This window comes from Lampetra planeri, chromosome 27 (assembly GCF_965212315.1).
Source record: "Lampetra planeri chromosome 27, kcLamPlan1.2.h2, whole genome shotgun sequence".
Taxonomy (NCBI): domain Eukaryota; kingdom Metazoa; phylum Chordata; class Hyperoartia; order Petromyzontiformes; family Petromyzontidae; genus Lampetra; species Lampetra planeri.
In genome coordinates, this window is record NC_136133.1 from 8,087,041 (window position 1) to 8,110,573 (window position 23,533).

The window sequence follows — 23,533 nt, forward strand, 5'->3', positions numbered from 1 at the left end:
AAGGGCAGGGCATCAGTTTAAAATCTAAAGGTAGGCGCATGATTGACTGCACGGCGCGACGTTCCCCTGGGCCTTTGAAGTTTAGAGAATAAAGGTGGGAGCCCCGGGATGATTATATCTCTTGCCTTCAACCTCCGGGCGGTCAAGACCCTCTCCCACCCGTCCTGCCTCTTCGAGCCGCTCACAGCATCCGTGTGTTGCCAGCGAGTGCTGCTGCGAGACAGTGATAGGTCAAGTCTTCTCTCGTCCTTCTCCCTCCGATTCTCTCAGCATCTGTGGGACGCCATGAGTGCTGCTTCGAGGTACGTGGTAGGACGTTTGAGCAACTGGGTTTGTAGGCAGAGTTAGGCTAAGCTTTTCCCGCGAAATATCCCCCCCCAAGTAGGGTGTATTTGCGCCAGTAATAAACTTTAGTTCAGTGGATCGGTGCCGGGTGATTTCTGTGTTTGTGGGTAGAACCTCGGCGTGGTGTCTGCGATTTGTGTGTGGTGCGACTGAGCGGGGAGACGGAATGCGCGAGAGAGCGTGCGCCGGGCTGCATCGTCGGCGCAGTGTTGATAATTTGAGCATGTGTGTGAGGCACGCGTGTATTAAAACATACACGGCCACCGACGCTCGTGCGAGTTTACACGTGCGTATGTGAAAAACGAGTGCCTGCAGTGTGCCACGTGAGTAATTAGGGCGGGGGCAGGGTGCGATAAACCCACTCGCCAGCGTTTACACAGCGTGTTTACACAGCGACAATAGCATTAACGGTGAGGCGTGCGTGCAATACCGCCGCTGTTCCTTTTTTTTAGCGCGTGTGTGCAAAATACGCGCCTGCAGGGGCGCGTGCGTGCACGCCTCCGTGTTCGTTTTTGTGGTGGTGTACGTGGGCGTGTGCGGGATATCCCCAGGCGGTGGTGAGCCAGCCAACCAGCCATGTCCCTCAGAAAGGGCGCTGGCGCGGGGGGGCCGATCACCCGGTCGGCGGGGGCCCGGCGAGAGGGCCGAAGGGCGCGGTGGAGGAAGGAGTGGAGGAGGGAGTGGAGGAGGGAGTGGAGGGGGCAAACGTTGCGCTTCACCTGCCCAAGGAGGGCGGCGGGGCGGACGGCGGCCCCCACAGAATGGTGTCAGAGGCAGTACGACCCCCCAAGCCTCCAAGGGAGAGAGGCGCCCCACCCCAAGCTCAGGTAAGATGGGTATTCACCGAGCAAGGGATTCCGTCATGGAAATCGTTTGCCCGGAACCTCACGTACGCTAAAGATATTAACAGCTGGATGGAAGCGCAAGCGTTACAACAGCTGAGTATGCATTTGGATGGGTGGGCAGCCGACTTTGTAGAAGCGCTACCGGCAAAGCGCACAAGCGTAGTGGGGGGAACTAATACGCCAACTCGACCAACGCTTCGGCGCCCGTAATGAGGAAGAAGCGAAGGCGGCATTAGATGCGCGCCGCCACCAGCCCAGCGAGGACCTCTGCAGGATGGGACCATTCGAGTTCCGAGTGCTTCCGTTCGGACTCATTAACGTGCCTGCGACGTTCCAGCGATTGATGGAGTTGGTGATGCGGGGCTTGCAATGGGAACAGTGCCTAATTTACCTAGATGACGTGATAGTTTTCAGTACGTCCCTGTCTGAGCACTGGTCCAGGTTACGGGAGGTATTTTAATGACTGCGAGCAGCCCATCTCAAGCTCAAGCCGCGTAAGTGTCATATTGCGCAGCGCGAGGTTGGGTACCTCGTCCACCGCGTCAGCGAGGCAGGGGTGCGCACCGACCCGGACAAGGTACGCGCCGTAATGGAATGGCCACGGCCGAGGAACCTGATGGAGATCAGGTCATTATTAGGCCTAGCCACTTATTATCGTCGATTTGTGAGGGATTCAGCGAGATTGCACGCCCCCTCACCCAACTCACTCCGTCCAACGATAAGAACCCCTATCATTGGACGGAGGCCTGCCAGACAGCCTTCACCACCCTGAAGGACCACATCACCTATACCCCCACCCTGGCTTTCCCTGACTTTTCCACATATTTTATTTTGGACACCGACACCTGCAGCAGTGGGCTGGGCACTGTGTTGTCCCAGGTGCAGGATGGGATGGAGCGGGTCATCGCATACACCAGCCGGACCTTGAGCGGGGCTGAACTGAATTATTGCGTGACCCGTCAGGAACTGTATGCCGTGATTTTCGCGTGTGAGCCATTCCGGCCATATTTGTACGGCAGGAAATGTCGCGTGCGCACTGACCATTATGCTCTGCAGTTCCTCCTCACATTCAAGGAACCGCGGGGGCAGATGGCCCGGTGGCTGATACAGCTGCAGCAGTGTAATAAAGGACTCCTTCACACTTCGTTGTTCTCCGTGTCCTTTATTGGGTGCTTCCACGCACCCGCCGTTCCTCGTTCCGGCCTCGCCTTCCGTACGTCCGTGCGCCCTGCGCACGCTCCCCTGTGGCTCTCGCCCACGCCGTCACCTGGCTCCCTTCCGTGTGCTCTCCCTCACCCGGCCCGGCCACACCGCCCTTCGGGTACTCCGCACACGCTCCCTTCTGTGTCTCTCTCCGTGCGATCCCGCACGCTCCCCTGTCTCTCTTCGTGCGATCCCACACGCTCCCCTGTCTGGCCACTCCCCACGCACTCTGCCTTCCCGTGGGCGCCTATCCCTTCTCGACCACGTGGCAATGGCGCCACGGCTCCTTCCACCCTCCTGCGTGGATCCCTCTTTGGTTCTGACTCTCTCCTCCTTCTCCTTCCGGCCCTCCTCTTATATCCCCCTCTCCCACGTGACCCAACTCCACCTTCCATCCTGCCTCTGCCTCCGCCCCCCCGTTCATCCCGCTCCCATTGGAGCGAGGCGAGCAGTGGCCCCTCCCACACGCTCTCACTACACCGGCGCGTGTGAGCGGTGCGGAGGCCGGCAAGCACCCTGTCCTTGCTCGCATTACAGCAGTATAACCTGCAGATCGAGTACAGGGCTGGACAGATGCACGCAAACGCGGATGCATTGTCAAGCGAACCCACGGTGTGCTCCGAGACACGAGTTGAGGAGGCCGGCCCGTGCGTCATGGGGGGACACTGCTGACAGGTAACAGCAGAGGTGGGACAAAGTCATTGTTATGCAAGTCCAAGTCGAGTCGCAAGTCATCAAATTCATGACTCGAGTCTGACTCGAGTCCAAGTCACATGACTCGAGTCCACATCTCATAGGTGGGACAAAGTCATTGTTATGCAAGTCCAAGTCGAGTCGCAAGTCATCAAATTCATGACTCGAGTCTGACTCGAGTCCAAGTCACATGACTCGAGTCCACACCTCTGGGTAACAGCCCCCCTGGAACGCCCTAAGACTAACCCCCCTCCCTTGAGAGGGAGTGCTGCGTGTGCCACAGAGGTCCTTGCGGTTGCAGCCGGGGGCCTGGTGGGCCGCCCGGCGGGCACGGAGCCTGCACCCAGGAGCCCGATGGGCCGCTCGGCCCTGCCCGGTCAGATCCAAGAGCACGTCGGCTGTGCGTTCCCAGGCCTGGACAATGAGCAGCTGCGACAGGCCCAGCAGCGGGACCCGGACCTGGCGGCAGTGGAGGCAGCCTTGCGGGAGGAAAAAGTCGCCATTCAGGGACCCTGGAGTGGTTTGTACGACCGGTTGTGTGTAAAGAACGGGGTGGTGTGGGAACTAACTGAACCTGGGCAGCCAGGGTGCATCTATGTTCCCGCCCAGGTGCGGCCCCAGCTGCTATGGCTGGTGCATGACCACCCGCTTGGGGGCCATCATGGGCAACGGCGCACTCAGGAGACCCTGCGTTGCCAGTATCTCTGGCCAAAACTGATGCTAGATTTGGCCACCTGGGTACAGGGCTGCCGCGCTTGTCAACAGTGTGGGCAGAAACCGGCGCGGTATCAGGTGCCCCTGAGGCCGTTTCGCATCAGCCAGGCGAACCAACTAGTTGGGGTCGACCTACTTGGGCCATTCCCACGACCCCACCGAGGCAACCGGTATATTTTCGTAGCGGTAGAGTATTTCACGCGCTATCCAGTGGCAATCCCCGATAAGATGGCCGTTGGGGTCGCCCGGGCATTTCTGGAGCATTATGTGCTTAAAAATGGGATCCCCCAACGAGTCGTTACTGACCAGGGTAGTGAGTTCGAGGCAGAGCTATTTCAGGCACTGTGCCTGGAGTTTGTAATCCAGAAGGACCGAACCATGGCATACCACCCCCAGGCAAATGGTATGGTGTAGCACATGAACCAGACCCTAGCTGGGAAGTTCAAATGTATGGTGGCCGCCAATCAGCAGGATCGGGACAAACATCTCGCCTGCACAACCACGGTGCACACCTCCACCGGGCAGACCCCCTTCCTAATGATGTTTGGTCGGGAGTCTCGCCTACCAGCAGATCTGTTGTTCGGCGTTCCCCCACCACAACCGGAGGAAGGGAGCCAGCCCGTGGAGCACCTGATGGGGACCCTGCGAGGGGCCCGTGGCCGGGCCTACCAAGAGGGGGAGGCCGCACATCAGCGGCAGGAGCAGGGCACCGCCCCTGTGTGGAGCCCCCCTTCTACTCGGCGGGCTCTAAGGTATGGCTGCACACCCCGCGCGTAGGGGTCGGACAGGTAGGGAAGCTGACCACCTACTGGCGCGGACCCTGGACCATGGTGCGCCAGATCTCCCCCTGGACTGTACTGATCCAGGGCGGGGAGAGGGGCCGAGAGACGGTGGTCAATGTCCGCCGACTAAAACCTGGTCGAACACCATATGAGACTAGGCTCTAAGAAAAGCTGTCTCTGGTGTGGACCAATCAGTTTCAAGGACAATGCATAAATGATCAGATTATTGTTTTTTTTTTGCATTTGACAGCAAGTATTGTGGTTAATGTTAACATGATTCCTTGCAAAAGGTGTCAGTTTTGTTGCCAGAAAAAGGGGAATAACCCTATTAGTTTAATACTTCTCTTGTCTATATGCATTTGTGCAGATGTTTTTTTTTTGCGGTTAAGCCATAGTCCCTACACACCGCTCATATCAATGTGGATAAGAGGAGCGGCGACCCACTGCTCTGTAGAGTAACATTGGTATAAACGCTTGTTACAATATGAACAGCGCATAAAAAAACGCGTACTATTTTATGTACTGCTTCAAAGTGTTCACAAATCCACACTGAGAAACACGATGATTGACAGAGGGGTGTAATTTATTTTTCCGATAGTGTATTTAACAGGTACTGCAGGTAAGTAGTTTTCAGTTTTAAAGGCATAGTTTAACAAGACAACACTTGCCACCATCCTTCAAACCCATTGGTGAAAAAGAGCAAAGTTTTTATTTACGTGATAATGTTTATGCGAGAGCCGGGGGCTTATGGGACCCCGGGTCCCGCCATAAGATTCACATGCTGGGTACCATAATGGTGGGGACCACCACGGTCCGCTGGATTCATGAGGCCCCAAAGTGCCCCACAACGAACCCCGTGGTCTTTATGAGCTTGTCGGCAGACTCGAGCCCGCTCGGCAGATTCATGTTCAAGCTGCGGGAGGTGGTGAGGGTAAGGGGGCAGCCGGGGAGGGGATGCGGGTAGGGGTGGGGATGAGGTTTTATTTGTTTTATCTGAATCAGTTGCGGAGTACAGGCCCACAGGTCCAAATCGCCAAATCGCCAAATGGCCAGCAACACACAGTACTCCTGAAGGTGTGATAATGATTAACACGTTTCTTGTACAAGAACTTGGGAAGAGAGGCAATTGGAGGGAATTCTTAAGTGGAGCAGTGCGAGGTAAGACGGAGAGAAGTAACCTGTGGGTGGGTATAGGTGGGTGTTGTGACCTGCAGTGTGGTGGTTGGACACAGTTTTGACGATATGAAACTGTCTGGTAGATAGTTCTTAGCATGGGTATAGGAATGAACGAGTGCACGGCAACAGTAACGAGGGTAAGCTGTAGCTATAGAAGAGGGACAAAGAGGCGACTGATGAGCGAGTGACTCGACTAAATCCGTGAGTGCTCGATCATCAGTTGGCCTCACTGTAGCATGAAAGCCTCCCCCTCCTCTTCAAGAGTCTCTCTACTGCTGGATGAAGTTCTCACCAAGTTCTCGCCGTCCATTGTGGTCATGCGATGCCACGATCCGTTTTGCTCTCTGTGTACGAGCTAATCTTGCTCCATCTCCACGGCGGTCGTGCTCCTTTGGTCTGACGAATTGCTCGTGACGCGTCTTTCACGAGCCCCACTCCTCTTAGCGGTCAATGTGACGATGTCTCGGCCCTTCGTGTGTTCTCTGATCCACGCGTTCCTCTTTCTGCCCCTAAGTGTAATCCTCATCATGGTCTGCCCACTGCCGGATGAAAATTAACGTGATGATGTTTCTATCCTGCGTGTTTTCCCGTCAGGATGTTATTCCCAGCGTGCACTGTTCCTACTGCTCTGACCGACGTTACGCTTATTAACATACTGTAATTGTTTCGACCGTTTCAGTTGAGCACTGACGTGGTGCACAAGACCGCAGGTGAGCGAGAGTGTGCGCGAGTACGAGTTTGGGGCTGGCCATAAATGACGTCACGCGATTTTGGACGATTTTTGACCCCCCCCCCCCTTCGTCACACGGCATCACAAAAAGTCAGATCCCCCCTCAAATATGACGTCACAATGCTCTGCCCCCCCCCCCCCCCCCAATAAAACATGCTCCACATCGCTTTAAACTATTGTCATTGTAGTGCGTATTAAATGTGTCGCTGCACTCTGATGTTGTAGGAGAAAACATTTATTAAAAAGTCTATTTAATGAAGTAGAACGTGTTGCTATATTTATTTAAAGTTGCGCATTTTGACGTGACGTCACATTTCTCACACCCCTCGTCACACATCGTCATAAATGTCTGACCACCCCCCCCCCAGGTGCGTGACGTCATTTATGGACGGTCCCTCTGCTAACAGCCTGTGTAACCTACTCGGGGAATTGTTGTCTTTGTGAGTATGTGAGAACGTGTGACTGTGTGTGTGTGTGTGTTGCGTGCACGTGTGTGTGCAGCGGTTTTGTAGCGGTATTGTAGTGGTTAACGCTGCACTATGAACCTGGATACAAACCGAGTTTGATTATCTGAACCGGTGCTGGGCCTCCCCCCTAGGTCGACTCCGCCTTAAATTAGTTATAACGAAACGATGTCCGACGGGAAATTTTCCCCAAAATAATAATTGGAAATGGGGGGGGGGGGGGAGAGTAGGGACCGTAGAGAGCAAACATTGCCTATGCGACGAAAAGCGGAGCAATTTCTCCCATAAATAGTGTAATACGGTACGAATAGGGACGGTAACTTAGGGAAATGTGTTTCATACCTAGCAACCGATTTACGTACTGTCCATGCACAGTATTATACAGGACATTGTAAACAGCATGTATACGTATCAAACGCATATCTATTTTTGTGGGTATTTGAAAGAAGCCCTATACACGTAAAAACTTTTTTTTTCCATACAAAACGTGTTTCTGACATTTTTAAGCCATGACTCAAACAGAAAAAAATTTTAGTGTAAAAAAGCACGGAACCTTTAACAGCATTTAAAAAAAATATTTTACCTTAACCTATAATTTGTATGATCTTATCTTATGAGTGGATGATTTGTGCTTGATTGGCTTGATTGGACAAGGTGTTGTGAGAGCATTATGCCAATTACAATGAGCTCTCGATCCGCACAACGTGAGAGAACACGATGGGACTGAGAAGCGGCAGAATGGATTCTGCAGATGGATGCTAAGATGGCGGCGGCACGCGCGTGAAATGCGAGTTCTACGTTTTTCTATACCAAACTGAGCTCGAGTCGAAAACGACGACGCACTTGCGGGGATCTTTTATGTTGGTTTCTTCAAAAAGTCAACGACGTGAGTGTGAAATAACGTATATTGTGGCGACGTATATTGGGGACCCCCTTGTAAGTATTATATTTGATATATTACATTATTTGAAAATTATTCAGTTATTTTTCACGTAAAAAAATGTTTTCAAAAGTAGAATGTTTTGGGGATGAAAAATAACTCAGCTTTTAACATGGAAGTCAATATGAAAATGATGATCATTTAACGAGTATTCGCTTACCGAGCAATTTTTGCGGAATGTATCTTGCTCATTAAGCCAGATGCGCCTGTACTTTCATACTGACCCTCCTAATATACCACTCAAGACAAATACATTGAAACTTTCCCCAATTTTTGCATTGCGAGACAATCTTCAACCCTACTGGGGACACACGTAGGCCAGGAGGAGCTTGACCTCGTTGTGGATGATGACGGGTTCAGGGTGCATGTTGTCCGGGAGACGGTGGGCCGCCGTCATTTCCCAGGCATCTAAAATAACAACAGGCAACCCCGCCATGAGACGGCGCATGATGAGGTCCAGTTGAAGGGAGAGCCAATCGGACTGGTAGACCGAGTGGTAGCTGATGTTGGCCGACTTAAAGACGACCAGCGTCCCGGGGGCTCGCTTCAGCAGGCGGACGACCGCGGCGCGAATGCCGCGCATGCGAGCGATGTAGAGAGACACTGGGAACCCCGTGAAGTGAGCCCACACGCTGATCCCCACCACCGTGTCCTTCCCACCTGGGTTGTAGGACACAGACACGGATGTGAGAGAGAACACGGTCACACACAGCAACGCAGACAGAAGGGCGTTTCGAGGGTGTTTGTGTTTTTAGTGGCTGTTGTAGCACTGTTCATGGAAGTGCGAGGTTGGCTGATGAGAACCTGGTTTTCCAAACCCCTGGGGTTTTCAGAATATCGGCCCCAACGTCACAATGTTAGAATAGGTCACGGGTGTTTTTGCCCTTCTGGCACGATTAAGGAACGACAGCTGCTTTCCAGATTTGTTCTTCAGCTATGTTTTAATCTATGGTACAAGTGTAATAAAACGGGTCGACGACAAGGGCCTGTGTCTCCATCTCTTTATTTCTTCGTTATGGACAGCTCGCGTTCCGCTCTCCCGGTCACTCCATGGTACGTCGTGGAACGGACGTCCCGCTCCCGCACCGCTCTCGCGCTTCCCCCACTCCCGTGCACCGCTGGCAGACGGCGCACTGGGAGCCGTCTCCGCGTCGCCACGTGGCCGATGGCTCGCGGAGACGCCCGACGTGGCCCAGCTTCCACCAACTGACCTCGAGCCCCTTCCGGCTCTCCCTTATATCCCCTTTCCATGTCACCCAGACTCCGCCCTTCGCCACACCCCTTAAGAACCTTCCAGATAATACCCCTCCCTTAACGCCCCCCGGCTCCGCCCTGAGACCCTGCCCCCGATGCTTCGTGGTGCCTGATTGGCTTAGGGGGCTGGGGTGGCGAAACCCCACATACGCTCGCATTACACAAGCACACGCACAATTTGGTGTGACAACATTTAATTCAGAAGAACCTGCTGCAGTGAGGTAATGTATTAATATACAGGCACTCCCCACGTTTACTAAACAATGTGTTCCTGGAAACCCCGTCATAAATCATATCGTCGTAAATCGGACCCTATTTTCCCATCAGCAAAATCCATGGGCAGATAGCCATCGGCAGATAGCCTGCATGTGTCTACTGCACATTTTGTAATTTCTTTACACCTTCCTCTGTCTTGTGCCAATATGCTTAAGCATCTGTCTGGCACCAATCTCTTATGTCATCAGCTATTCTCTTTTAGGTCTTCCTCTCTTTCCAGTTCTATTTTTCCGAACAACATACTTTTAATTGTCCTGCTGTTGTTCGTCCTATATATGTGTCCAAATAGTTCCAGTTTCCTTCTGATGACTGCCTGCATCACGTCTTCTTCTATGTGAAAACTTTTTCTTACTTCTACGTTGGTCACTCTTTGGGTCCAGTTTAGATGCACTATCCTTCTGTAATGCGGGCGTAAACGACCTCCCGGAAGTGACGTCAGGGGGGGAGGAGTTACGTCACGTGGGGGAGAGGGTAAGGGTCTATAAGGGGGGTAACCGGAAGCAGTCAGGAGTGATCGGGGACGAATAAAGTGAGAGGCCACGCAGGGCGAAGGGTGAGGAGAGAGTGGCGAGGTCGCCACACACCCGAGCCACGAGGATCGGCACCGTCGGCCAACGGTGACCGACCCCGGGGCAGGAGGAGCAGCGAGGAGGCTGCGGAGAGCAGCGGGTCTGCAAGGGAGGAGTCGGGCAGCAGGGGTCTGCACGACGTGACAGCAGCGGGGCTGCTAGGAGGGAGATGGGGAGTACCATGAGGGAAAGAGATCGAACCCAAATAAAGGACACAGGACAGAGAGAAGCGTCCGAGTCTTTTATTACACTGGTGTCAAAAGTGTAACGGTATGGCTAAACAACTGAGAAAAAAAAATATTCCGTCTCCGGCATCGGCTTCATCTTCCGACGACGATGACCTTCCTCCTGCGGTGGACCCGACTCCGGCGGAGGAGGAGATCCGTGCTGGGACGAGTGCGGGTCCAGGGGTCCAAGATGTCGCCGCGTCGACGGACCAGTCTGCACCAAAGGACGCGGATTTGAGATGGAGTCAGATGGCGGAGCAACTTGAAACTCTCAAGAACGTGCTTGCACAGTTACGCCGAGGACGGCGTCGGAAGGCGATGTTGGTGGTCCGCAGGAGCCCGGGTTGTCTTCAATGATGACGCCATCAGCCATGCAGCACGAAGACGCCATCTTGGGCGTGGCGCACGACGAAAGGCGGGAAGCCGCCATTTTGGGCCCTCCGTGACGGAAGGCCGCCATCTTGTCGACACCACGCTGCGACGCCATGTTGAACATGGCATCGGAAGAGTCAGCGGCTGGAGGGAACGCGCCAAGGCGTCGCAGTCGTCACCTAACGACTGTCAAGGAATTCTCCATCGGGGGCGATTGGAGTGCGTTCGCCTGCAGATTTTTGGCAGCGGTGCGCTCGGCGAGGTGGACTGATGCTGAGGCGTTAGAAGTTCTTCCGACTCTCCTTGATGATGAGTCCGTTAGATTCTTTCGCTCTATAAAAGCCGCAAAGAAGAAAACATTGCGTGGTGTGTTCGACGAAATGGCAGACGCTTACGAGCCGCCGGATGATGCTCATCGCCGGTTTGTGCAACGACAACGCGCACCCGAGGAGTCTCCGGTGGCGTATAGGGGCGCGGTACTGGAGCTGGCAATGGCCGCATACCCGGAGATGGAGCCTGACCTGTTGGAACCTCTCATCCTGGGGAAGATGTTGGAGTTGTCTCGGGATCTCGGCATTCCCATGCCGGTGTGCGGTCACGAGAAGCTCACATCCCGGGCTGCGGCTAAGTGTCTGGACGCCCAGTTCAACCTGCGCCGGTGGAAGCAAGTTATGGCATGGACGGGTGGGCCCATCGTCGAAGGGGGAGCCGTGGGTTGGGACCCCAAGAAAGCTGTTTATGTGCCGGACGACAGGAGCCCGCAGGAGCTGTCGGCTGCCGCTGCTCCGTGGCCGGAGCCGCGGGCTGGCCGCCGACACGGCCGCGGCGGGACGGGGCGCCCGCAGCAAGGCGCAACAACATCGACTGCTTCCGCTGCGGGCATGAGGGCCATTATGCCAGGGACTGCTGGGCCCGCGTCCCGGGTCCGCCCCAGCAGGAGGCCTCGACAGCGGCCGCTCCAAGGAAGGATTCGCCAGCACAGGCAAGTCGGTGCGCACCAGACACCCGGCAAGGCTTGACACCTCACTCATCACCGTTGTCATGCGATCCGGGTGTTTTTAATAACGGGAGACCATTGACTGTGCCTTGTCGTTCGGTAACGCAGTGGCGTAAGTTGGCTCGGCGGGTCGTCGCGGCTGCTACCGGTTCGTCCACCGTACCTGAGTCGATACAAGGGGTGGACGTACGGATTTTGGTAGATTCCGGAGCGTCCGCGACCATTATTTCGGATGTAATATTCCATCTCTTGAACATCCCACCAGAGGCCGTGAGTCTGGCTTACGCTTCCTGCGTCGCCGCAAACGGGGGTAGCATGGGCATTGTGGGCCAGGTGTACGCTACAATTGCTATCGGGGGAGTGTCGGCCTCGGGAATTGTGTTAATTTCGAGGTCTCTTGCGGTTCCTTGTTTATTAGGGACCGATTTTCTGGCCAAAATGCCCATTCTAATTAGAATTAATGAGAACTGCATTCAATTACCGGAAGGCCGTAAAATTGCCTTTTTGCCATCGCCCTGGGGGCGACCTGCTCCTGTCGCCCAGGTGCAGGCGTTGTCCGAAGTGTCTGTTGATATTCCACCTGGCTCACAGATTCTCATTCCTTTGCGTTATTGGAAGCCTGTACCTGGTCGTCAAGGAGCGATTGGGGTTTTGTTGTCACCGTCCGCCACCATCACGGGTGGATCGGCGCTGGTTGGGGCACAAACTATTGTTAGGCCAGACCAGCAGCCGTTTTTGCAGGTGCTTAACGCGAGTGCCGGAAGCGTGTGTGTGCCGGCAGGTACCGTTGTGGCACATGCCACTACTGCGTTTACAGCTCATGATGATCTGTCCGGCCGGGGGGTCGTTGGAGGTGTTTCGGGCCCCGGAGCTGTAGATGACCGCTGGATTGCTGAATTGTGTGGGGAGAATTCAGCTCTTTCCGGGGAACAACGTTGTGCGATTCGTAAATTGCTATCGAGCTATTCTGATGTGTTTAGTTCCGATGATTTGGACTTAGGACGCACCTCGTTGCTTTACCATCATATTGACACAGGGGACGCTGCCCCTATTCGGTTGAACTCGCATCGGATGAGTCCGGCTGAGCGAGAGTATGTTCGAGGGGCAGTGGATGACATGTTGGCTGCGGACATAATATCTCCGTCTAACAGCCCATGGGGCGCATCTGTTGTTTTGGTCAAGAAAAAAGATGGCAAATTGCGATTTTGTGTAGACTTTCGTAAATTAAATAAGGTGTCGGTGGCAGATGCGTATCCCCTGCCGCGTATGGACGACTCTCTCGATGCCTTGTCGGGGGCGAAGTTCTTTTCAACGCTAAATCTCTCTTCGGGCTTCTGGCAGCTTCCCCTCGACGAGTCCTCGCGAGAAAAGACTGCTTTCCGTACGCCGCAGGGGTTATTTCAATTTAACTGTCTTCCGATGGGGCTGAATGCGGCCCCTGCCACTTTTCAGAGGTTGATGGAGTTGGTATTAACGGGGTTGCAGTGGGAGACATGTCTTATATATTTGGACGATAGTATCGTTTTCAGCCGCACATTTGACAAGCATTTATCGCGGTTGGAGGCCGTGTTCACCAGGATGCGTTCTGCTAATTTGAAATTTAAGCCCAAGAAATGTCACCTGCTGCAACACTCCGTGCGTTATTTGGGGCACATCGTCAGTGCGGACGGGGTGGCCACAGATCCGGACAAAACTGCGTGCGTCCGTGACTGGCCAACCCCTGCCACGGTGGGGGATGTGCGTCGGTTTTTGGGGTTCGCCTCATATTATCGGAGGTTTGTTCCAAATTTTGCTACGATCGCGAGGCCTTTGCATCTCCTGACGGGTAAAGGACACAAATTTGCTTGGGGACCGCCAGAGGAGGCGGCGTTTCGAGGCCTACGCGATCTATTGGCTACGGCACCGACGTTGGATTATCCGGATTTTGCGCATCCCTTCATTCTGGATACGGACGCGAGTGACACGGGTATTGGGGCGGTGTTATCTCAGTCCAAAGGTGGTGTAGAACGCGTGGTCGCGTATGGTAGCCGCGTTTTGTCTCCCGCTGAAACCCGCTACTGTGTCACTCGCAGGGAACTTTTGGCTATTGTTTTTTTTCTCCGCCAATTTCGACCGTATCTGTACGGTCGTTCGTTTATTGTTCGCACGGATCATGCGGCCTTGCAGTATGCTCTTAAAATGGACCAACCATCCGGCCAGCTGGCGCGATGGTTGGGCACGCTGCAAGAATTTTCCTTCCAAATTCACCATCGGAAGGGAGTGCGTCACGCTAATGCGGACGCACTTTCCAGGTTGCCGCAGCGATCCCCTTGCGCGTGTGCGTCGGGGACGCATAGATGTGGCCCGATTCAGCACCCCCCTCTGCCTGTCGCGCTGGCAGTCGAAGTGCCGGAAGCTCCGCTTGAGCCGGGGCCGGCTGATGGGGGACCGGCTGATGGCATTCTACATCTCCCGAGGTCTGTGTGGATTCGGGAACAGATGTTGGATGATTCCTTGGTAACGTTACGTAAGCGGCCTGTGAAGGGGAGTGGGCGACTCTGTGCGGACGGCGTGCCGGAAACCGCTCTCCGTGATGGCTTGCTGATGTGGAGGGAAGGGATGCAGGAACGCTGGCGTCTGGTTGTACCGGCATCATTGCGGTACGAATTGATTAGGACTCTGCATTGTGACACGCTTTTACATCTGGGGGTGCAGAAGACGCTATTGACGCTGCAGCGAGACTACTATTGGCACGGCATGACGACGGATGTCGTCGGGCACGTTCGCGCGTGTCCTGATTGTGCCCGCCGTAAGCCACCTAAACATCCATATGTGCCGCCGATACAATCCATCCAGGTGTCTCGAGTTAATGAGTTGGTGGCGTTAGATATTTTGGGACCCTTTCCGCCATCCGCTAGAGGAAATAAATATTTGCTGGTAGGGGTGGAGTACCTCTCCCGCTGGCCGGTGGCCTGGCCTTTGCCTGACCAGTCAGCGGCGTCTATCACAGACGCCTTTCTTTTTGTGTATGTTATGGACAAAGGGGCGCCGGAGAGGCTCCTTACAGACCAAGGCCGGAATTTTTCCTCGAAATTGTTGGGGGAGGTGTGTGCGGCGCTGGGTACAAAAAAAATACGGACATCTCCCTACCACCTACAAACGGATGGTATGGTGGAATGGCTTAATCGGACCCTGTCCGCCATGTTGTGCCATACGGTTAGTGAAAAACAATCGGATTGGGATTTGCATATCCCTGGGGTGCTTTCAGCGTACCGGATGACGCCGCATGCGGCTACAGGATATTCGCCGTTTTTTCTGATGTATGGTCGTGAAAACGTACCGCCGATTAAGGAACAGTTGGGAACCGAGGCGAGGGGACCTGTCAAGCCTCTTCCTGATTATATTCAGGACACCGTTCGCCGAGTCACTGAGGCGCGGGAGGAGGCTCGCATGGCTACGGCCAAAGCCCAGGCTCGGAACGAGCAGTGTGCGCGACGTTCAAAAGGGGAATGCCCTTGGAAAACGGGGGACCTGGCCTGGCTCCATTGTCCACAGGTGCGGCCAGGTACCTCTCCTAAATTACATAAGCCATGGCAAGGGCCGGTTCGCCTCATCGAGGTTCCCAACCCACAGTCGGCGCGTGTTCGGTTTGGTTCTCGGCGTTGGTTCGTCCATACATCTCGGTTGAAACCATACGTGGCCCCTCGACCGGATGCGTCATCTCCTGAGGTTGCCTTGCCGGGGTCTGTTGCTGCCGACTCGCCCTTGCCTGTGCCTGCTGACTTTGCTAGAGCGCCTGTCGTGCCTTTCACAGACGAGCCGGCCGTGACGCGGCAGGGGAAAGCAGACCCAGCTTGGGGTGCGCCTACCATGGCTGCGGAACCTTTGAGGCCCGCAGCCCTTCCTACCCCGCCGCGGACACGATCGCGGGACGCCTCTGATGCTGCGCCTTCGAAAATAGAGGACCGGGACGTTGCCAGGCCTCCAATAGCGACAGACGAACTTCAGCCTGTCGCTCTTAAAACCCTGCCACGTTCCCGCTCGGCGGGAGGGCCACCGACCGTCCGGGACGGCCCGGCGACCCGCACCCGCTCGAAATCCCTCACATTTAGTTAATTATTGTGTTGTGTTCTTGTTCTTTCGGTATATTATCATGTGTTCTGTGTCCTTTTTCGTATTCGGTCGTGTTCGCTCGCATTGCTTATTGGAGTTGTGTTCAGCCAAGGTCGGCTGGATTTTCTCTACGGGGGAGGGTGGTGTAATGCGGGCGTAAACGACCTCCCGGAAGTGACGTCAGGGGGGGAGGAGTTACGTCACGTGGGGGAGAGGGTAAGGGTCTATAAGGGGGGTAACCGGAAGCAGTCAGGAGTGATCGGGGACGGGGAAAGTGAGAGGCCACGCAGGGCGAAGGGTGAGGAGAGAGTGGCGAGGTCGCCACACACCCGAGCCACGAGGATTATGGCTTAAACGTTTGTTTCCACCTGCCATTAGTCTTTCATCTCCACTTCCCGAGGGCCGGGTGTCTGGTCAGCCCGATGAGCTGGGGCGCACGTCGGCTGACTTCCTTCCTCAGGACAGTTCTATTATTCCGCCCGCAGGGTCAAGCGCCTAACGGGGCCAACGTCGCCGGTCGTACCGGCCCGGGGAAAACGGCGGAGTCCGGAGATGCCATCCCCCGACCTCCTACCACATGGGGGTTCTTCGGCTCAGGAGGTGCCGTGCTCGTGGAGCCATCTTCTGGCTGCTCCCGAAGCCTCCAGTGGACCCGCTCTTTCCTCGCTTGACGGCCTGGCATCGAGGACTCGGGCAAAGATAGCTTGATTTAAATGACCTTCCTCCGGTGTCAAAGTGCACCTACACCCGTGGCCCGTGGCCGCCATTTGAGCCAGATGGGTCAATTGCTGACCCGGGCTCATCTTCTGCTCGAGTGTGGTGTTGCATGTGCGAGGTGTAGTTGTAGCCTGTCCGGGGGGTGGCTCGTCCATTGTAATTGGTTGCAACTAAGTTTTTTTTTCTCTTCTCTCTTCCTCCCAATCTTCTTCTCTTCCTGTTCCTGTATATAGTGTATATATCGTTTCTTCCTCGGTCGGGATTATTTATTGTTGTTGTTCTCTTGTTGCGTTCTAAATTGGAGGTCCACACGTTGCGTTGGTTATTTGTCGGTCAGCCGAGACGGCTGAGTTTCATAAAGGGAGTGGGGTGATGGAGAGACGTAAATAGTGTCTCTATTGCAGCAACATCTGCAGCAGACATCGTGCTGCTCGCAGCAGACATCGTGGCTATCACGATTTTCACCTGAAGACGATGGCTTGTGTTGCTATCGAAACGTCGTGATTTATCTCCAATATCTTCTTCTGTGCTACCTGATGTTGTGCATATGTTTTGATGACATATTTAGGGGTTGTCCATTAAATCTCACTACAATTTATCTTGGACTAGCCAGTCTGTATCGCAATAATGATGCTTTGGCTTTTGCACTCAACAAGAACCCTACTCCTCTGGTGCACACTTTTTCGTCCCCTGACCAGATCACTTCACCCCCATTTATCTCCCCCTTTTCTATCCATCTCATTTTTGTCAGTTCCCATAGACAGTAGAAACAGTGGAAACATCACTTGCCAATATGTGCCTATCCTTTCATCAGCCATATTTAACAGGGTTTGATAGGTAAAAATCCACAAAAACATTTGAGAATAACAAAAGCTCCATGCTAAGTCACATACGAAATGAAACGGACTTAAAATCTATTCAGTCATGTCGGAAGATGCGTCGTAAATAACGTTTCTGCATCGTAAATCGATCCATGGTGGCATATAAAATATCGTAATTTTGTATCGTTGTAAATCGCCTGTACTCAATTAAATTTATTCTACTGATTACTGTATGTATCAGTCCTTATTCTCACATGAACACAGACACGAATGAATAAGCATACGGATGGACAAACAGATGGCTTACAGCTCCACTGGCTCGGTTTGGATGTGTCATGGAGCAGCCCTGAGCGAAGCAGCCCTGAGCTTCGCTCAGGGCTGCTCGAAAGGCTGACCAAACAGATAGGCCTTCAGATGTTTCTCAAAAGTCAGAGTGCATTTGATGTTGCGAATGTGCAAAGGGATAAAGTTCCATATTGATAGGGCGATGGCAGATAACTGACGTGAGGCTGTAACAGTTCGTGACCTTGGTGTCTGAAGCAGATTTTGAGTGATGCTGCGTAGGGGTCTATCCTTGAGCTTCAGTGCAGGGCGAGAGCAGTGAGGCAAGGTATGCTGGAAACCGGTGGTGAAGGCGCGATGACAAAGACAGGCGATTTTAAATTAGTATTGCTGGCGAAAGGGAGCCAATTAAGACTATGGAGAGTGGTGGCTGAGTTTAGTCGTAGTTGGCAGACAGCAAGGATGACACAAGTGAGGTTGTTCTGTAACCGTTGTAATTAAAAACTCCACATCTAGTTGTAGAAGAGTATGGATAGTGGGTAAGGAAGTGGGGAGGGTGATAGGCATAGGTGAGGGGCCTCCTTACCAGTTAGGCCGTCGATCTCGTTGGCCACGTAGTGCAGGGCGGCCACGGGCCCGTGCGGCGTGAGGAAGGGGAGGCCCTGTGAGCGGAAGAGCAGGAACGTCTTGGCGGCCAGGCTCACCGACATGAGCGGGCCCAGCAGCGTCGGGGCGTTGATGTCGATGAACTTCATGTCTGAGCAGGCAGACGAGTCATAGTGGTACTCGACTGATGTCACGGTGACACTTATTAATGCAATGACATTGCTAAGATGGTCGTATTTGGCCATAAGTAAATTCTATATTCGGGGTTGTACAGGACAGCCCAGGACGTATCGATAGTAATTCTAAATTCCTAGATTGCTACTTTGACTTTCTAGATCTTGTTCTGATCATGCTTGACATAGTCTCAAGTGAAACGTCTTTTCTAATTGCTGAATTTGGTCATGAGGATTCTTCTTACACTTACCAGTGAGTTGAAACATGTTTATATACAGTAGATTATCGAATAATAACACCATTCTTTAAAATGTCATAATTTTGCGCATTTTTGCATAGTATTATGTGTTTAGGTGTATTGTATATGTTTTTTGAGTCGTAAAAATAGTTTACTATATGAAATTGGCAAAAACATACAAATGTACAGAAATAATATCCTACTGTACAAAGCTACTGGATTTAATGTACCGTACTGACCAATCCACGCGCGAAGACTCTGCATAGGGCGATCTACGTAGTACTACACTCTTGTAACGTGTGTTTGACGATTGCTGGACTGATGTGAATACCGAATAACATGAACTTTTCACCGTATCACACTGTATATTTTACGTGTTTATTACTGTCATGAAAAATTTAAACACGTGCAGTATTTTCATAGTTTAAATTGTTGTATGTGTTGAGGAGTGGAGTGCTGACGTCAGGTCACACTCGCCTCGGGGGAATGCCGTCAGGGTAAAGTGACGTCATGCCACCTGGGGTATTTGAAGGTAGAGAGCCAGGCTAAAGGGCTACTTTACCCGGCTGGCCGAGTTGTCTGAACCCTTGGTTAGTGCTGTGGGAAGAGCCTGATAGCCTGGTGGGGTGTAGGGAACTCCCAGTACCCTTCCCCTGGGGAGCTTAGTTAATAACTGTTGTGTTAACCCCTTCCCCCGAGTTAGGCGTAAGCCCTGAATAAACCGTTTGGCGTCAGCCCCTACACGACCGGCTTCAGCGTCCTTTTCTACCTCTCCTCCAATCGCTTCAAACCTTGCCTCTTGACCAATCACTATGGAGGCCTCTCTGCACCAATAGGAGGCCTTGGCGTACATCCTGGTAATCTGTTTGGTTGCACATTTGCTTCAGGTTAGTGCTCCAGAATTATGGTTATTACACGATCAAAGATGACATCGGGTCAGAAGATTGCTATCAAACATATAAATGACAGAGACATCAGCAACAGATTGTATGTGATGATGAAAATGATCATCAACTGTGGAGGACTACTGCTGCCAGATGTTTGTGGACCCATTGGCCTTAGCAAAGTGGCTGTACTGGAAGAGAGAGACACAGGAAAACATCCTAGTATCTACAGACATTCTTAGGAGCCGTGCCACTGGTGCCCCACTGAATGAGCCCCATCCCTTGCCATACTCGGTCTCGAGCCAGAGCAGATGTCTTGCGAGGTCAGCGTAGCGCGGTTTGTTTCTGGCTCATACCGTGAGGGCCTCGCTCTGACCCGGCCCAGCTGTGGCAGTGGAAAAGGGGTATTGCTCCCTATAGACAAGACAAATTGAGTAGGTGGAGCAATATGGAGATGAGGAGTTAATGCTGATGGTGAGGTCTTTCTACCTGGCACGTGGGCGGTAAGGTGCAGGAACCACTGGCGGATGGTGGAGTCCCCGTACATGTAGAGCCTCTTTCCGCGCAGGCAATTGGCTAGGTCTTGAGGGGAAGGGAAGAGCCGTGTTCTGCAGGACAGTGATACCCACTCATCGTTGAGGTAGAAGCCACTCAGAGAGGGCATGGGGCGGCCTGGCATGCATGGCCCAAGGCCGGCCACTGAGAAGCACACATGCACATACACTCAATAAGGTAACTTTTGTTTTTCAGAATTACGAGAAATCAATCAAATATAATTCACTATGACACCCCTATTGACTTTGACTCAAGATATGTTTGTTCTTACAACATTCATGATCGTATTACACTCGTAGCTTGCCCGAGAATCTTGAACATCTTTTCTGTACTCTGGCCCAACTGAGCAGGCCTGGTCACACTCTAGACATGCCCAGCTAAGGCTGCGTGGGACATGAAGTGCTCAACACTCACTGAGGTTGTGCAGTGATGACGACGACAACACCTTGATTTGGCTTGGATCTCCGCTGATTCTCACCTTTGAGACTTCGCTGCATCACCCAGGAACAACGCACAAAAAATGGGTGGGGAATGGCCCAGGCAGATGGGATGCCACACCGGCAGGTAACGTGTAAGTTAAGACTCAGTCCATGCCTTTACAAATTGTGGAAATTGCTGTGTAGCTAGGATTGGTCTTATCAGCTATACTTGAAATTCCATCACAGCAGGAAAATGTGTGCAGGCTGAAAGCAAATTGATTGAACAACATGAAAAGGTGTGCTCACAAACATCAAGAAAGCACGACTCCCATCATGACTTGCGGGCAAATTATACATTGCTTGTAAAATGTTCTATGGCTTGTCCAGACCCCAGCACAAGAGATAAATGTGGCCGCATTATTGTTTACATCACCAACTCATTGAGTCCAAACGAGGAGTAGAAAATGCTGTTGTATCAAGATTGGGCTCGTCAATCTTGAAAACCCATTTACCGCTCTACTATTGGCCTGAACTCATCATTTTGTTGTTACAACTATCAAGTGAAATGCATGGGGGAGTTTGTCAAGCAGGAGGAGGGAGATGTCTGCTCTTACTTGCTTAAAAACCGCTCCTCATCTTTTGTGAGAATGTTGCTGCGTCCTCTGTTCGAGTGAAATCGCAGGGAGTCGCAAGGCAGTCTCCTGGGCTTCTTGCAGAACCACATGTGTCCTGTCGCTGCGTCTCTGTACTCGCACATCCTGGACTTCATCATTAAGCGCGGAACCGCGTTGCACTCGGTGGCTTCGCCTTTCGCTCTTTCCTTCTCGAAGTAGCCGGTAAAGTAGATCTTGTTGGGCACGGAGTCGCGGAGGCGGCTGATGATGTGCACGGCCTCACTGGAGTGAACCAGCTTGATGTCCACGAGGGCCTCGCCTGGCCACGGCAGCACGACGCTCGCCGTGTACGAGCCGTTGTCGTGGTCCAGCACCGAGCCGAATGCGCCGGCTCGGAGCCTTGGTGAATGTACCTTAATGCGAAAGTAGTCTCCGCCGTGCCGCTTGTCCCTGCCGTGGTGGTCTCGGGCCTGCACGGTGAGGTGCAGCGTGTCACCCACCGTGAAGTTGCGCGTCCCACCCAGCAGCCGGTAGCTCGTGGCCGCGGGGCTGGTGGATGACTCGAAGTTGAATGAGGACGTGGCGGGCGGGCTCGGCCACAAGAGGAGCTGCTGCAGGTCGTCCATCTCGGGGTCATGCGGCTCCAGGGTGGGACTTCTGGGGCCTGGTTCGGGCCTTGCATGGCGGGGAGGCTTGTGCAAGGGAGGGATGATCAGGGACACCTGGGGAGGCAGTGCATGCACATCAAAACATGAGTAAATTAAGGTAGAATGAGGGTTAAGTAATTTAATGACAGGAATGAGTAACTAAATAAGGGAGGAATTACCAAGTGAATGAAGCATGAATGAGAGAATGATGAAATAATGCATAAATTAATGAATGAGTAACTGAGGGATAAATGAATGACTTAAACGAATGAGACAAAAGAATGAGTGAATGAATGAGAGGTAAACAAGTGAATGCAGGAGGAGCGAGAGAGTGAATGAGGGGAAAATAAGTGAGCAAGTGCCAGTATAGTTTAGTGATGTGGTATAGTTGTGTGGTATTGTGTTAAGTCGTGTAATTAAATGGTATACGGTAAGTACTCGCAACATGTTTCACAATAACGTGGTTCTTCTATTAGGAAACATTTTGCACAACGCTGAATGCATCCGTTATAACGTGGGACCTGATCATTATAACGCGGTTTCTCAGAAGTTGACGACGAACTACTTTCTTGAGCCGCGCAACTGAACCTTATGATATAGTACGTGTGTGCATGCATTTTATCTCACTAAGCTTTTTCGTTACATTATTTAAGGGGACATTTTTTCTTTACACATTTTTTTCTTTACACTTTTCAGGAAGGCATCTACCGCGTTAAACAGCAGTTGTGTACAGTATACTGTAATGGTGTAGTGTAGTAGTGTAGCGTATTCGTGCAGTTGTAATGAAGCTCCTTCACAGGTTCCACTTGAGAAGATTTATTCCATAATAACGTATTTACAAGGCGAGAGTATGACTCACACATTTGAAAAGGCTATGACTATCTGCAGCCCCGGCGGTTTCGAACAGTCCTTCTTGATCGTTTCCACTATGTAGATCTCCAACAGTCGACCCCGATGTCGTCCACCTGCAGTCTCTGAGCTAGCCTGCCTGATCGCGGGCCTCGCTCCCCTTATGTACCCACTCAGCCACGCCCTGGTAACTTCCAGCACTTTCCCCCGGTAGATTATTCCAGCAGACTCTAACCGTATTCTACTTCCCTTCTCGAATCTTTGCTTATGTAGTGGTGGTGTTGACGCGCGCCGACTGTGGCAGTGATGGATCACGGGGCGGCACGGGGTGCGGGGTTGGGCACGCATTGTGGGCGTGGTATGGACGCGCGCGCCGGGAGTGACGGATGACGGGGCGGCGCGGCGTGGGTGGTGAGGCACGCTGAGATGTGGGAAAACAGGATCGTAGCCAGCGCCCAGTGATTGGTCAAATAGGATGGGTGCTCTCAGCGACGTCCGCAGGTGGGGTATAAAGGGGGACGCGCGAGAGCACTCGGGGTTGTTAACCAGTTGAAGATCGAAGACGGAGTTGAAGACATAGTGCCCCGAGACCCCTAGTCCCGCTGTCCTTGTAGGGACCGGGGCCCTGTGTGGCTCGGAGGCGAGACTGTGGGACCCGTGGTTCGACGCCCACGTGGGTCGGGACTGGGGGACCCACAGTCGAGACGGACACCCCGGCAGGGTGTGTCCCGAGTAGCTCAGTGGGCGTTAGTCGCCAGAGTAGCTCAGTGGGCGTTAGTCGCCAGAGTAGCTAAGTGGGTGTTGGTCACCCGAGTAGCTCAGTGGGTGTTTGTCACCCGAGTAGCTCAGTGGGCGTTAGTCGCCAGAGTAGCTCAGTGGGCGTTAGTCGCCAGAGTAGCTAAGAGGGTGTTGGTCACCCGAGTAGCTCAGTGGGTGTTAGTCACCCGAGTAGCTAAGTGGGTGTTAGTCACCCGAGTGACCAAGTGGGTGTTAGTCACCCGAGTAGCTAAGTGGGTGTTAGTCACCCGGGTAACCAAGTGGGTGTTAG

General features: G+C 53.0%; 1 protein-coding gene and 1 long non-coding RNA gene across 3 annotated transcripts in view; both read right to left on the reverse strand.

Moving 5' to 3' along the window:
- Positions 1-5,147: 5,147 nt before the first annotated feature.
- LOC144728115 (uncharacterized) lies at positions 5,148-6,552 on the reverse strand. Its single transcript, XR_013587487.1, has 2 exons — positions 6,051-6,552; positions 5,148-5,495 (listed from the first exon to the last, which is right to left on the reverse strand). It is a non-coding gene; the product is annotated as an uncharacterized LOC144728115 (long non-coding RNA).
- Positions 6,553-7,357: 805 nt separating this feature from the next.
- Positions 7,358-23,533, reverse strand: part of LOC144728118 (NXPE family member 3-like) — a 36,676-nt gene continuing 20,500 nt past the window's right edge. For both annotated transcript variants that reach the window (XM_078607409.1, XM_078607410.1), the window contains exons 2-6: positions 20,990-21,711; positions 20,371-20,447; positions 19,891-20,100; positions 18,086-18,256; positions 7,358-8,552 (exon numbers count right to left, since the gene is read on the reverse strand). In XM_078607409.1, coding sequence (XP_078463535.1) covers positions 8,191-8,552; positions 18,086-18,256; positions 19,891-20,100; positions 20,371-20,447; positions 20,990-21,711 — 1,542 coding nt within the window. In that variant the 3' untranslated portion in view covers positions 7,358-8,190. The remainder of the gene's footprint in view (positions 8,553-18,085; positions 18,257-19,890; positions 20,101-20,370; positions 20,448-20,989; positions 21,712-23,533) is intronic.